Consider the following 16,111-nt stretch of genomic DNA (forward strand, 5'->3'; position numbering starts at 1 on the left):
TTCCAGGGGGTAGGTTACCCTGGCACCCATAGGTGAAATCGAGGTAGGGTTTTTAATGGGTACACTAGGTAGATCTAAGAGTCCCGCACTACCGGGCGACTTTCTCCCATTGTTAAAAAAAAAAGGTAAAACTGAAGCTACGTTTATCTTGTCAAGGTTAAATCCAATCAGCTACCATCAACCAACACTCAATTATTCTCTACGTTTACCGCCTACGCAACAATTAACGAATTCGGAATTTCTTTCAGAAATGATTCTATATAAATGCGCCGCGCCACGTCACGACGGTGGCGCCTCGGCTCAAGACGAGCAGCCAGCGGTCGCATAGAGGGAGCGAGTTCAGTTCAGGCGCAAGGGTCCTCGGTTAAGGACGTGACGGTCCTGCTAATCGGGACACTATGCCAGGCGGCGAGGGGTCCCCGATCAATCTCCTCGACCACCGTACATCGACCACTTCCGGCGAGTGCGCGAACAGTGACGAGGATGAGAGAACGACAGCCACCGCTTCCAGCACGATGACAACCGTCTCCGGGGGCGACGGTCTCAGACGGAGGAAGGTCATACACGCGGCCAAAGAAACCCTCGACAAAGGTACGTCCTTTGGCTAACATTCTCCCCATTCTCTTCTCTCACTTTTCCATTCACGTATCATCTATCCGTGATCCATCGTTCTGTCGTTGCTTCTTTGGCAACGCAGGACCATTTCACAGACATCTTCAGTGATAAACATGGAATAGAAGAATGGAGTACAGTTGAATCAGTTCCATCGTCCAGCGGCGTCTACATACACAAAGAGTACAAGGTTTCCTTTGCCTTTCTTCAGCATCGCAGTGTGCGTTTCAGTCAGAAAAAAGGAGGAAGAGTTAGATTCTCGTTCGGTGTTTGCGCGCAGCCAAAATTGCCGTCGGCGTTGATGCGCGCGTTCTCTCAGCATCGTTGTAAATACGTGTAGGGCTGGTCAACGTTGGGGTCGTTACGGACGCTCGCGCAATAGCAGTACCCTCCTCCGAAGGTACGATCATCGTACGATTATCTCGTACAATTAGGACTACTTATTTTCGTCCAGGATCGATTCACCTGCCGAAAATCGTTCGTGTTCGCACGCCCACCGTTGATCCCCTTCTTCTTTACTCGTGAACGTCATCTCCGACTCTAGCTTGTAATATTGTACCTGCGTCTCGAGTTAACACCACTGCGTTACTCGTGTTTTTTTTTTTCTTCTATATTGTTTTATAATGCCAATCGGATCTCCACGCGCTGAGACTTTTGTTGTTCGGTCCCCCACGATGACTGACGGTGGGGTAGGAACTGGGTTGAAGGGTAGGGGCTAGTAATCGCGTGCAGCGAGATACATTATTCCTTAAGGGCATTGTATTTTCACAGCGATACCAATGTAGTAGAAATGGAATTCGTAGGGGTTTGTCTTGGCTGATTGGAAGACACCGCGTCCACTGGAGTTTCTTCACCCTTGCTCGGTGATGTAATCAGTCGCAGTTTGACCTTTCGTGGCACGACACTGCACGCATGAATGGATTATAACCGAGTTACCTCGTTAATCACGAATTTGTTATACTTATTGGAACGAAGCTCCGCTATTAAGCGACTGATCGGGATTTTTGAGACTTTTTAAATGAAAATCTAGATTATCAGTTTTGACCATTCTTTGCAAGCCGGTCACAGCCCTTGAGGAATGGTCAGAGAAAACGATACCCATGTTAAGTTTATGAGAGAACGTGTTCCGTAAATTAAAACTCGGGTTGTTTTTTCTTTTGATCGACTTTTAAATCACAATATCGCTCGGATAGCGGGCTACTGATAACAAATTAATTAAATAACGGATCATTGTTTAATTTTTTATTTGCTATAATGTTTCTTTCGTGTTTTTCGCGGAGGTACTTAAGATTTACGAGGCAATCTTGGCAGGCTTTATTATACTATTTCGTGGAACTATTGTATGGTTTCTGTTCCAATATTAAATCCATATTTTTGGACGCAAACGTCAGAGATATTTAATGAAAGTTATCGATAGTAGTCACGTGTGGTAATTCATTCCAGAATTATATTCTCTGCCTCTACTTCTGTTTCTTTCTAAATGAAGACTCATCGGGTTGAATTGCTCTATAGAAATTTTTAAGCGTTTTCGTTCATGAAACATGGTTCGTTTGTTTCAACGTGTTATTTTTACTTGAGGCGCGTTAATAACAAGCGTTCGAGGGAAATTAAAGGTGAAGAGCTTAAATGTTCGCTGACTTTAAGGGTAGAGATCGCGTGCGTACGCGTTACGTGACTCGAAAAAATCAGTGCATCTTCGCACTTATCATCCGAACCGTGAAATTACATTCTTTGTACCGTCAATCACGGTCGCCACGGGTCTTGCGATTTCTCATTAATTTTCTTTCCACTTGAAATATTCAATAGCATCGAATCTCTATCTTTTCACTCACATGTTAAACTGGTTCATGGCTGTTAAAATGTAAAGAAAGGTACGTTGAAGAAAATCCTTGAATTATAATGGATCGATGTGTAACGCAGCCACTGAAAAAAGGAACGGAAACGTTTGTAGGAAAGGGGTTGAACCGGTGAAATTCCAGATTTCGATTGGGTATCGTATGGTATGCATCGAGTTAGGTGTTTATCAGACGAATATATACGTTTCTAGGGTTGAAACGAGGGAGCTAGAGTGTCTGTATATACTTCAGCATGACGTAAGAGGGTTCTCCATCCCCTCTGTTACCTCGAAAATGAGTCGTGTTAGGTCGTCTCGCGAACGACTCGGTCGTCGATACGCGAAATGGAACCTTTCGAAGATAACCGAGTGATTTCTCTCTTCTGATCATCGATTATTATCAGATTGAAGAATTTTATGATTTTTGAAATTTCCTTGTTGTTAAAAGATCGCATGACTGTAGGTCTCTTGCAGAGGGTGCTAATGTACTTAAGATAATAAGAGAATAATTGTAGATAGAATCAGGGAAGGTCAAACACGTTGGGGTAAGAATGATGAAGCCGTACGCACGGTGATACTATAGTTGTTGAACCACGTGCCCCTATCGTGCCAATGACGAATGTCGATCGAAAAGCAGAAGGGATCGATAATTCCATATGTCACGGGTTTAACATCGATTTCAACTTGAACTTGCCCTAAGAAATTATTTCTAATCTTGAAAAATACTAACTTCCTATAATATCAATATTTGAAATTTAATTTTAATTATTCTTCTTGCAGTTGTTCAATTCACCCTTGAAGTATGGGCAATCAAAAATTCCAACTCAAATTCTGTAATAAAAGACTAGTAATTCAGTGAGTGAATATCTAAGGATTGAATTTATGATGGGAATCACTGATGACCCTCGTGGCTATCGACGCGTTAAAGATCCAGGAATTAAACGAGGAAGGAAACTCTCGAGGGTTGTATTCTTAGCGATGGTACTCCTTTCGAAGGATACTGTTTTCACACTGATGTGCACAACATCGCGTAACTCGATGGACTTAATAGAGTGGAACTATAGATGGGAAAAGTTGAGCATCTGCTGCCATGCCAGATAACGCGGCATTCGCTCATAGCTTCGCAAAGTTTCCCTTTATTCCTTTCAAGTTTATGCATAATTACAATGCTGAACGGTTTAGAAGCCTGGGTGAGATACAGTTCCCTTGTTTCTGTTAAAATTCGAAGGAACTAAATTAATTTATTCTTCCTCCTTGAAATGTGAACGTTAAGTTTAAATATCTGGTTGAATTTCAAGTTTCAGCATAATCAGATGTTCGATAATGAGATGTAAAATTGGGATATAACTCGGGGTAATGTTTCGTTTAAATAAACCCTGATATAATTTATTAGAATACGACCTACATAGTTGCATCTTTATGAATTTCAAGGTCTGAAGCTTCTTCGTTTCTTCTGGAAACAACTTTACAAGGAGGTGTATATAAAATTCAGAAACGTACAGGAAGAATGAATTAACCGGAAAAGAAAGTAATACAGAGCATCGTGGAATATCAAAAGGGAAGGTTCCTTGATTATAACGAATCCCGAAGTGAACCAGGATCGTTAACGGAATACACAAGTGTCTCTCGAACGACGATTCGTTCTTCAGCATAGATCACGGGGAAAGGTACGATAGGGTAGTTTCCAACGTCGTTATATGATAAAAACGACAACTACACAGAATGTCCTTAATGAACTCCTTTTGTTCGATGATAAATTAAATTTAGACGGCACGTTGTATCGCCGTGTCCTTGACGAAGGTCCTTTCTTCATGAATTAAGCTCCCCTTTCGTTACACTGATTTTCACCATTTTTATGGTATTCAAGAAAGAACAAAGGTAACGATTTTATCAAATGAGTTTCTCTATGGTCCTCATTCTCGTTTCCCTTCAAGCGTTGATTGTTTATTAAGTTCAGGCTTCTTCATTGTTCAAGAAATTGTATCGAGCCAGCTTTCTCCGTCTTCTGTGGGATTGAATTTAATCCTTTAATTCGATTGCCCCTGTTCTCCAGCCAGTCGATATCAAGACTCCTATCTTCCTTGAGAAATTCTACCAGATCCGTAGAACCGCTTATTTATATCAATTTCATTCGAAATGAAAATCAACGTCTAATAAAATCTTTGCTTCCAAAAGAAATGAGGCAAAATTATCGTGAAACTCTCGAGAAACCTTAATACTATCAGGAGTTAAAAAAAATATGATCAGTTTTCGAGGACGCATTTACGTATAGGTGATACGCAGCGTAAGGGTTAAAGGAAGCCATGTCGCCGCATAATCAAGGCAGCACGGCTTGCATCTCGTTATCGTGATTATCGCGTTTCCATCAATTACGCGAGCTATTAGTCTCGTAATTTACCGGTTTATTAAGGAAACCGCATAGCCGGAAAATTGATCCTTGGAAGAATTATCAATTGCCTGCGGCGCTAACGACGTGTCTCGTTAAGGGGACACCAAGGCAACCGTGATGGATGTTTAAATAACAATATTTACCTTCCTTTTTACAGCTTCCCGTCTCCTCAGACGGAAGATACCATGCACCGGCCACTTGATGACCCCCCGCCGCCTATGGATACAAAAGGTTCCAACTCAGGTACGTTTGCAAACAATTAACACCGTTAATAATTATCTGTAACTTTTGAAACGTTTCTATTTCATTCAGGGTTCTCCGTTCAACGTTCTAGCGAATAGGAAAGGATAAAGGGGTGAATGCGTAACAATAGTAACAAGTGTAGAACATTCCAGCGAATAATTTATCAAGATGAATAGTAAAGTTACGCCGATCGGATCGATTTGATGATGCCATACATCACTCGCGAAATACAGTCACGCGAAAGTTGATTGTTTTCCTTACATCCGCCAATTTCGTATCAAGTATCCAATATAGAAATGGCAAATAGCCATGTCTAATATTATACAATTGACATTTAAAAATTTCTTTTCTTGAAATTCATAGCTTTCGTCGCTGATAAGATATTTTTAAAATTCATTTTGTTCTTTTTTTTTTGAAGAAAGTTTCCCTTTGATATCTTTCAATTGTCTTCTTTTAAAAAGCTTCTTGTACAACCAGTTGCACCGTACCCTATATAATAATTACTTGAAGCCTTTGTCGGTAGCCTCCCCTTTTCAAACGTGACCAACCGATTTGTTTCTATTATTAAGTACCCTCTTGCTATCGATTTCACGTCGCATCCATGAAGTATACATCGTGCACCGTGTGTACAATGACTGGCTGTTTTCAGAACCGTTTGTATAAACTGCAAAAGTAAGCGAATCGTGTAGCAGATTGGAATAATAGATATCTGGTGCATGTGATCGTTTCTAACCGTACCAATGAATATCATTAATCGATTCGATCGTTATTGCGTCGTTAATATAATGAGAAATGTTTATTCCCGGAATTTGTAGTAGTAAGTAGAATAGGTCGACGCGTGGTCGAAACGGCGGTAAGTAGAATAGGTCGACTTGCGGTCAGACGATTAATTGTAAGTAGAACAAACCTAATTTCTGTATCTCTAATCATTTAAAAAATAAGCTGTACATATTTGAACCGAGCACACCGTATTGTTAACCGCGGATAAACCACGCGAACAGGGCCATTTTTCTCAAATGGAACCAAGGGTAGAAAAAAATCCCGCGTAAAGCAAAGGAGCATTGTACTATACTTATCCTTAAGACACTCGAATCGATTGACGTTCACGAGTGCACATTGGATCTGATCCCATCGGTGTTCGAAACGGAACAGGTGCAACAGGTGCCATCGAGCAGAACACCTGTTCAAAGGGCATCATTTAACATTAATATGAAATCTCTCGATTTTTCGTTTCAACATTGTCGTTCACTCCTGGCATCTGTCAATTACCAGCTGACCTTTTCGATAGGACAACCGCAATGGAACCCTGCCCACGCACTTTTTCTTTGTTCAACCACTTTTTCCATACCCCTGGTTCCATTTCGATACTCCATCATCTTCTTCCGTTACGTTTCACGACGAAAGGGGCAATGATCAATTTCGAACTTATCAGCATCTTTTGTACAAGCTTTGTATAACGGGAGGTTTAATGATCGTTGTATAGAAATGTTGATTGATCGATGAATGATTGGATACAAAGGGACAATTTGTAAATCTAGGTCAAGCTAATTTATAGAGAAAAAAAGTGGCAGGAACTTAAGTGCACTGATTTATGATGTTATCTAAAATATTAATGAAATTCCTCGTGGAACTAGGGATAGATAATTTCACAAAAAAGAATAAATTTCACGAAACGGCTGATGTCGTGGTGTTTGGTCGGTGGTATTGGGTCAGGAATACCATCAGGGTATCGTTGCACGTGGATTGGCAATAGCGAGAGCAATCTAGTACCGTTTGGAAGGCGGCCAGGGCAAACGACTTTGCTCCTTGTGCCAGGATTCGTCGAGTCCGGTACCCGATAGTCCTACAGGGAAATAACTTTGCTCGAGTTGCACAACACATCTGCTAAATAACCACGCGGTCTTAATTTAATATCTTTACGTGATATCATTTCCCTCTGCAGCGATTTTATTACTTAGCGTTCCTAGGTAAAGGGTCGGATTTCGAATTTACGACCACTATTAAGCGTTATTTATTGTTTCTATTCAGGAATGCGACGTGGTGATGATGTTTCCAAGCGGAGCCAGCGACGAGACTCTGATGTGGCTTCTTGGTCGTCTTCGGGCTGGGACACCGGGCCTAGTGGTGCACGTGCGACACCACGCCTCGTCAGATAGCTACAGCTTCTACTTGACAGCCCCTTTTAGCGTGTAAGTATATCGTATTCCACAGCTATCCATCTCCTCTTTTCCTCTAAAAACTAATCAAACATCTGATCGACAGATTGTTGAAAGCAGCCGAGGAGGTACATTTACCGAAGACACTGCGACAGGAGTTCGGAGGAGGTCTGAAGGAGTTTGTTGGTACAGAATCGAGTTGCTTCGAAGGTAGCGACGACGAAGCACGATTCTTCACTACTCAGGAAAGGCAATCGTTGGTCCTGCACCTGCTGCATACTCTCAGAGCTGGACCTCAGGATCTTCACAGTCTGTCAGGTCTGAAGATGGTCGAAGGACAGGCAATTATTCCAAAGTGCATTTCCGCCGGGATCATATCCCAGGTGAGGAAAAAAAAAATTTCATTTCAAACGTGTCTCACAGTATAATGGAATTTGATTTTCAATCAGGTCTTCCCTCTTCACGAATTGCCTGCGTTAGAGAAATTACAAAGGACTTGGGTCCGCGCGTTCCTCAGCCCCCAACCCCTGGACGACATTTGTAAATACTTCGGTGTAAAGATTACCATGTATTTCGCCTGGCTCGGACATTACACCACCGCTTTAATCGTTCCAGCAGCAGTGGGTGCCATATATTGGGTAAACGCACACCGGGATATGGGCGCGATACTCTGTTTCAATATTTATCTAAGCTTCGTATTTTTGATCGTTCGCATTCAGGTCGGCATCATCGGCAGGAATCAAGCGGTGGAAGACGTAGCGTACGTTCTATTCTCCGTCTTCAACGTAATCTGGGCCACGGTTTATCTGGAGACCTGGAAGAGAAGAGGCGCCGAATTGGCCTACAGGTGGGGCACCTTGGATCAAAGAGACGACCTACTTGTCGAGCCTAGACCTTTGTTCACGGTAAGCATCCAGCCGATTATTGACTCTACCTTTACCCACTTTCCCTCGATTTTTAGACACCACGGTGTTTCGTTAAACGGAATATTTCATCTGCCCGACAGGGTACGTTGGAGATCTCGCACGTGACAGGGAGACTGGAGCCAACCTATCCGAGGTGGAAGAGAAACATGTTTCGGTATTTCGTCAGCGTTCCCGTCATCGCTGCCTGCTTATTCTTCGTTTTCATCGTGATGATTCTCAGCTTTCAAATACAGGTCGAATACATTTTCAAGTTTTCAATAACAACTGAAGGGAATTGACAGGAGAAAAAATTGTTCGAGTTAAAGTTTTTAGTTTGGCAAAGTGCCTCGAGTTGAATATGCGAAACTTTCTTATAAGGTTGCACAGAAGAACAGAGAAACTAGGATGATTTAGTCTCGAGGCTGGAACGTTGTTTTTGCGTCAACAAGGGAGAACTCTCGTAGGAAAAAGTGTCAAGTTTTTTGACGATGCGAGTTAGTTGAACGGAATCCAACTGATGCCCGATCGATTTGTCATTAAGCCAGCGAACTTTGATCGAGTTTCGATTTCGGCAAAACTTCCAAGCGTAACCCATAAAATTCAATTGCTCGGGAAGTTAAGTTGGAATTTTCGTCGTTCGAACTTCTCGACCAATTAAGATTTACTCTGACATAAATGATACCACCGTTACCCTTTAAATTGGCTATAAAGCTGTTATTGAAATAACGCTAAAATAAATTTACTTGTATCGCCACGTAATATTATTTATCTTATTTGATTGCAGGATTGGTGGGATGCTCGTCTAGAGTCGAGGGGATACGGTTTTTGGCTGAGCTACGTGCCAAAAGTTTTACTCGCCGTGGTGATAGCATTAATGGACGAAGCTTACTTCAAAGTCGCCGTATGGTTAAACGACATGGGTACGTGATAGAAAATTCGAAAGAAAAGAAACGAAACAAGAAGAAGAACAGAAAGAAAGAATTACGTGCATTCTTTGTTTATATCCGGTAATAACTTTGTTATCTAAAGAGATACAAGAATGGACGATATTTGCAATCTTTTTTTTTTTGGTTCACATTAACTCGATTGTATTCACGAGACACTTGTGCACGTCTAGATACTTAATTTTTCCAACAGCCTACTAGCATATACTTTCCGAATCTTTTCACGGCTTAGCTTCTTCTAGAGATTCAATTAAAGAACTTTGGTCCTTAATTGAAGTACGTAACTGAACGAATCTTTCTTTGTATTCCTTGTATAAGGAACAATGTATCCTAAGCAAGAGATACTTGTTAGATACTTTTCTCCCACTTATCTTCTATCCTATTTCTTTTCTTATTTCTTACATATTGGAGATCAGTGATGTTACGGTAGATAGTATTTGTGATTTTTGTGTGTTGGACGCAGAAAACTATCGGCTAGACACCGAGTACGAGAATCATCTGATCTACAAGGTGGCACTGGTAATAAGAAGAAACTCTCCACTTTCATCGAATAGATTCTCTGTGTGTGTGTTTCGTGCTAGATATTTATCACGTCTCCTCCTCTAATTAGAATATGCTTTAACCATTCTAATCCGACTTTGAAAGCTTTGATTGATAAAAATTATGAAAATCTATTAAAATTTTTATCAGAAGGCTTAATTAGAACAGCTGAAAAAAATTTAATTTGCAAGAAATCTTGAAAATATTGAATAGTACACTAATTTAGAGGTGGATCTTTAGATGTGCATAGCATTAAATCAAAATTGTCTCGCTTGTTCGTTTCTCACTGATCAAGTAAAAGAGAAAAGAAACGAATCTGCTCTGGCTGTCTCTGTCGCTGCATGAAAAATGAACTGTCTCTCGAGTATTATTCTCTTGCCTGCGCTTTATTAAAATGATACGTTTCTTTCTATCTCGAGTATCATTATAGTTGTGTGTTTTAATTCACCAGGAAAGATAGAAAGTATACAGAGAAGACTATGTATTTCAGTTTCAGTTTGTAAACTCCTTCCTATCGCTATTTTACATCGCCTTCTACCTACAAGATCAAGAGAGGCTGAAAGAGGTAAGGATCCCTTTATTCCCAGTTTACGCCTCTTTCATTCTTTATTATCTTAAGATTCTTCAGTCGAGAATGAACTTAGTAACTGTTACCAATAATATTAGATTACTCGTTGATTTTATTCCGGTAGCTAGATTTATTAGAAAATGAAAACAACTTTCAGGTTTCATTGTTCCATTGTATTCCGATGAAAAAAAATAAATCCGAATGAAACTCGTACTTACGTTATCCTTTATCGTTTCAGCAATTGGCCGCTCTGCTGATAGCCCGTCAGGTGATCGGTAATCTGAAAGAATCCGCGGTACCATATCTGATCGAGCAGCTGAGGTTGGCACGTTTGAGCTTCGAGCTATTCGGCGCGTTGAGCCCCAGCGAGGCTAGGTCACCCCCGGGTGAGGAGAACGCTGATGAGAACCAGAAGGATGCCGAGGACAAAAGCGAACGATCCGAGAGCGGGAAGAGCACGCAACCGAGAAACGTCAGCCAGGCTGAGCTGGAAAGTTCCCTCTACAGAGTAGGGCATCCCACTAATTCTCTACTTAGTGACGTTACGTTCAAGGTTTGGTCTAGATTTAGCTAATTTCTTTCGTTTACGATGCACCTTGCGTTGCTCGGCGAACCTGCAACGCATTGGCACTCGATAAATGAAAATTCAAAATGAAACGTCCTGAAAGAGACAATTTTTAGCTCCTTAAAATTTTAAATATCGTCTAAGCTCGAATGAAATTGCTATAATTCTTGTAACGATTAAAATGAATGGAAGACGTTGGATAAAACTAGGCGAAAGTAAATTGTAAAAATATCAATCGAGATTGCTGAAGCTGTCAGGTTCTGTCATTTATCGTACCATCGATCACCTCTTCTGGTATCACTTTGACGATCCTGGCTTGCCTGTACAAGTATAATCTTCTTTTCGTTCCGTTTCGTTGGACTATCCCTGAAATCCTTGTGCGACAGTCGAGAGAAGAGACGTTGAGAACTCCGTTTAACAAGCGGACGAGATTAAGAACCGACGAACGTTGCCCTGTGTTGTCTGATCGGTTCTTTTTCCAGAAATTTTAATGATTTTTTTCCCGTTTTCCAACGTTCCCGTCGACGATGCGCAGGTATCGACAAAAAAGGTAATATCATCGTTCATCCTATCAAATTAAATACTTGACCCTTTCGATTACTTATCAATGTCATTCTTATATTTATTCGTATAAAATATAATGCATCTTTCTTTCGTATGCACTTGTACGTTCTGATAATTCAATGGTACAGTATAACGTAGATATAATGTAGATTTAGATAAGAGTAACTGAAAGGGTGAATTTTAAGTATCACCAGCTTTCCACGCTGATTTCACATTAAGCGCTAGCTTTTTATTTTTCATTTGACGAGAGTAGCAAACCCCTGGCACCACCTACGCTAGATAACACTAATGTCTCACCTGATAGAAAATGTTCCGCTAAATGTCCCTTTAATTAATTGTGTAAGCACCGATTCTGTTGCAGTTTTATTATGATCAATAAATACTTATTTAAAGTAATAAACCAGCAACGAATCGCAGTGGTCTTTAATGAACCAATTATTATCGTAATAAATGAAATATTAAAAAATGAGAATTTATAAGGATTTTATAAATAAGGTATACAAGAAACTGATTAAAAAATTCTGTTCCATTCACAGTACGATGGGGCGTTTTCGGAACACCTGGAAATGCTGTCGCAACTCGGTTACGTCTGCCTCTTCTCGTCGGCTTTCCCTTTGGCTGCTATGGCAGCACTACTGGGAAATCTTCTCGAGCTACGAGGCGATGCCTTCAAGCTTTGTTTCGTGCTACAACGACCCTTTGGTAGAAGGGTTTCCAACATCGGTACTTGGCAAGTGAGTAATTTTACCAATGAGATGTCAATGTTCGGTATTACAAAACATAATACACTATAACGTTCTTTAAATTGTTAGAACGCCATGGAAGCAATGGGGCTCGTCGCTATCGTAGTAAACTGTGCATTGATCGGTCTAAGCGGACAAGTGCAGCGAATGTTCCCTGAAATGTCTGCTACCCAAACGATCCTTCTAATAGTTGCCCTGGAACACATTATGCTCGGAATAAGGTTTATTATAATATGCGCGATTCCTGACATTCCGCACTGGGTAGCGACGGAAATGGCCAAAGTTGAATTCCTGAGAAGGGAGGCCGTTAGAAGGCTCTCCTCCACTCCGTCGCCTGAGCAACAACCGGCCACGGTGATAGGTGGGTGATTCGTGATATTTAATGCAACAAATTCCATTAACCAGATTCCTGCCACCCCATACCACCCCGCATTTCATCCAGCTATTATACAGGGTGTTCGACAACAGGTGGGCAAAATTTTAAGGGGTGATTCTAGGGATCAAAATAAGACGAAAATGAAGAATATCGAGATAGCGTTTGCGGCTTTGTTTTCGAGTAATTAACGTTTAAAAATTCGAGTAAAAAGCGCCTGAAACCTGCAACCCGCCCAGCACCAACGACTGAACGTCAGGTCAGCAGGGGAAGGTACAGTCATAACCAAGATGAGAAAGCCGAATGCTGCACTACAGAGGAACAGAATAGCACGAGAGGTAAGTTTCTACTATTCAACGATTCTTGGTTATGACTGTACCGACCCCTGCTGACCTGACGTTCAGTCGTCGGTGCTGGGCGGGTTGCAGGTTTCAGGCGCTATTTACTCGAATTTTTAAACTTTAATTACTGGAAAACAAAGCCGCAAACGCTATTTCGTTATTATTGATTTTCGTCTTATTTTGATCCCTAGAAACACCCCTTGAAATTTTGCCCACCTGTTTTAATTTAATCAACGCTATTTGATTTCCTTCGAAGAAGATATCGCAGCAAACACTTGATTCTTATGCTTGAGCTCGTCCTCTGATCGGGTAAACACTACCCTCTTCGTCCTCCCTCCTACCACATCTATTAATTTCACTCGAACTCAGGGAGATTCGTGGTGAGTCCAGCAGACGGAGAGAGCGAAGAACAACAACTGCTTACCGACCGTACCGGAGATGCGACCACCTCCAGTCTTCCAGACACACCGACTTTGGCGTCGACCACCCACACGCCGAGCAGCCCTCCGACACCGAGCGCAGCGTCCGTGCCAAGAATCTCGGAGACACCCTCCGCGGCTCAGACGCCGGGTAGCGCGGGAAGTAGCGACATCGGGTCACCGTTCTTGACCGATAACGGCATGGGCAGCGTGCGGGATCTTCACAATTCTCCTAGGTGTTCCATTCCTGGTGGAGAACGAGGTTTGATCGATTCTTCTTCCTCTTCGTTTCTTGGACTTTATTTTCATTTCACTGTTTTCCCGTCTGAATTCTTAGGGAGACGTTCGAGAGAATGGCTAGCAACCGAGCCAGAAGCATCGGGTGGATCCGATCATTACAGCCATCATTTAACGATCGGACCTCACGGTGGTGTGGATTGGGTTCGAAGATTGGGCCTCGAGCCTGGTGCTCGAAAATCGAGCGATTCCGAAATCGGTGGGTCTGGGACGGTCAGTGGAAGCGGAGACGAACTGACTCTTCACAGATCCACCGATTGTATCGTCTCCAAAGAGCTTGCTTCTTCGTCGGACAGCGATCTACTTCGGTACGCTATCGTTCTTTGTTTAATTATCGTCTCTGTTATTTTCAATGTATCGAATTTAATTTGTTCGTTCCGAAGATCGGCTCCACCGTGGACGGTAGCTCACAGAAATCAAAAGTTCCGTTTCTCCCCGGAGCGAGAGAGGGAACGAGAGAGGGCAGAGAAATTACAGTATCAACAGCATCAACGAGATATCCAGGATCACAAACAACAGGCGGCTGAAAAGGAGAAAGAGTCAGGGGCTCTTTCGGATTCCAGTAAAACGATTTCTAGCCAAGAAGAAGAGAAACCGACCAAGGAGGATCGGGAAGCGAAGAAAACCAGGGTGAAACAGAGCTTGATGAAGAGAGCCAGATCGGTCGCGATATTCTCGTTAAAATTAAAAGAACGCAGAGCCAGGGAGGCCGAATTAAAGGCGAAAGAAGCAGAGAAAGAAGCTAGGTGGCAACAGCCTCAATCGTGCGTCGGTGGCGAGCTCTCTTGCATTCCCATAGAAAAGCTTATATCCGTGGATGACATCGCAGCCATGGAATTACGCAGACTTAATCATTAGCCGCTTCGAGTCTCACCTTCGTTTTACACGCTACGTAGAAACGTTCGTCCGCGCCAGTGATACTCTCTATAAAGAAAAAAGAAAAATTGCGATGATCGGTCTCGAATTTTGCAAAAACCTTCGAAAATCATATCAATAACGAACGTAAAAGATAACAGGGGTTACCGTGGATATTGGTCAATTGCTTTTTTTTTTCTTTATCGATCAAGGTAACGCACACGAATTATTTTTAAAAGATCTCTTTTCATCCGTCTCTATGATCGAGACAATTACTATTATATATCAAGTGAAATATCAAAGTTGGACGAAAACTTGCTCAGTTTATAATTTTATAAGACGACTATGGTACCACGTTCGATCACGAGTAACAAAACGTTTCGCTTCCTAAACTTCTTGCAAGACTTGTTTCCAAGTTCGGTCCGTTTATTGACAAATTTTCGAGCGAGTATCCATTCGCGTACGTAAAGTACGCGTACCGAAAGGCTCACAGGGATTTTTGAAAACACTTGAATGAAAGTTGGAAGAGACTACGATCATGAGGTTTCATCTGGGATTGTGATTTGAGAATAAAACTGTCAAAAACAAACAACGGCGCACAAAGTAAATTGAGTCATCACAAATTCTAGACAATGTTCTATAGAGTACAGTTTAGAATATCATTCCTAAAGGTGAAATTTTTCGTAGATTAGTTGATACCTCAGAATTGTAGGCTGTAAGCTCCAGGTTTAATGCCAACGATACCGTACGATCGGTTCTTTTTTACTTTCTTGCGATGAATGTGATTTCTTTCTTTGTTAAATTAAAAACGAGGTAACTTTAATGCGCGTCTTCTTAACTTTTTAACGCTTAAAGATTCTTTTCGTTATTCTTTGTTAGTTTTCATTGATAAGTTCAAGAAAGTCACGTGTATAGGACGAATACTGTTACGATATTTGTACAGTACTTATGTGACTGCTATTTATAATTGTCTAACGCGAAACGAGAAGGGAAATGGTCCCGTTGTTGTTGCTGACATATAAGTTGTTATTTCGCTTATGGGTTAAAGAATTTTGCTAAAAGAGATCTCTATAATGAAATCTTTAACGTACAGATGCACACAGTTAACATGCGCCTACATTAACGAATTAATTGATCGCAGTTTTCGTTCAACGAAGCACCGAAGATACAATTTCATTTTACCGCTCGATCGGGATAGGTGAAATAAAGCAGAAACCGGAACGCTTAGGAAAAAGAAAGTTAGTTCGGTTGATAAGCGAAAAAAGAAAAAGAAAATTTTAGGGACCGTTTTTGTATATAGCGAACCGTTTACAAAGCCACGCGATAGTGAAATTTCGTTCCATGGCCTAGCTTAACATCCCCGTCCGTTGCTGATTATAGCGAAGTCGTTCACTGACGCACTTTCTTACGTTCGAAGTTTTTAAAGAAAACCACAGCTAGTATTATGATTAGAAGCGTCAACATTTTTCGAGCACACCGTTGAAGTTAAATCAGTATCGCATTGTACTTTAGCGTGCCCTTCGGGAACCGCAAGACTAGAAATAAAAACTGCGAAGTCGATAGAGATTTAGCCGCTTCCGTGAGGCGAAGTTTTAAAAAATGTCAGCGAAAAGCATCTGTGTTTGTTAGATGTTTTGTATAAAACAGGAACTGAGCCAATAAAAACATTCTACGAAGGAGTAACAGCTTGTTCCTGAATTTCTCTTTTTATTTTACTATCTTTTTTTACTCGATAGTAAAAGATACTGTGTTGCCGCCATTTT

At 41.4% G+C, this 16,111-nt stretch overlaps 1 protein-coding gene across 5 annotated transcripts; it reads left to right on the forward strand.

Annotated features, from left to right (window-relative positions):
* Positions 1-353: 353 nt before the first annotated feature.
* Positions 354-15,623, forward strand: wwk (anoctamin 8 white walker). Of its 5 annotated transcripts, none has more exons than XM_034322326.2 (17): positions 354-591; positions 4,993-5,078; positions 7,107-7,267; positions 7,341-7,617; positions 7,684-7,872; positions 7,954-8,139; positions 8,241-8,393; positions 8,924-9,059; positions 9,547-9,602; positions 10,114-10,188; positions 10,430-10,744; positions 11,292-11,306; positions 11,857-12,054; positions 12,133-12,424; positions 13,147-13,458; positions 13,534-13,801; positions 13,877-15,623. In XM_034322326.2, exons 1-17 carry the CDS (start codon positions 399-401, stop codon positions 14,349-14,351), a joined length of 3,387 nt encoding a protein of 1,128 aa, XP_034178217.1. In that variant the 5' UTR covers positions 354-398; the 3' UTR covers positions 14,352-15,623. The 5 variants fall into 5 exon arrangements, with proteins under 5 accessions (XP_034178217.1, XP_076545995.1, XP_076545996.1 ...); XM_076689880.1 differs by having other exon boundaries at positions 13,168-13,458; XM_076689881.1 differs by having other exon boundaries at positions 13,171-13,458.
* Positions 15,624-16,111: the final 488 nt, after the last annotated feature.

Source organism: Osmia lignaria, chromosome 9, assembly GCF_051020975.1.
Source record: "Osmia lignaria lignaria isolate PbOS001 chromosome 9, iyOsmLign1, whole genome shotgun sequence".
NCBI lineage: Eukaryota > Metazoa > Arthropoda > Insecta > Hymenoptera > Megachilidae > Osmia > Osmia lignaria.

Bases quoted from the DNA above. Each gene is read 5' to 3' on its own strand.
- wwk (XM_034322326.2), top strand. From the start codon at position 399: ATGCCAGGCGGCGAGGGGTCCCCGATCAATCTCCTCGACCACCGTACA. The intron at 12,055-12,132 runs GTGAGTAATTTT...TTAAATTGTTAG, and splicing joins CCAACATCGGTACTTGGCAA to AACGCCATGGAAGCAATGGG. The intron at 13,802-13,876 runs GTACGCTATCGT...TTCGTTCCGAAG, and splicing joins TCGGACAGCGATCTACTTCG to ATCGGCTCCACCGTGGACGG.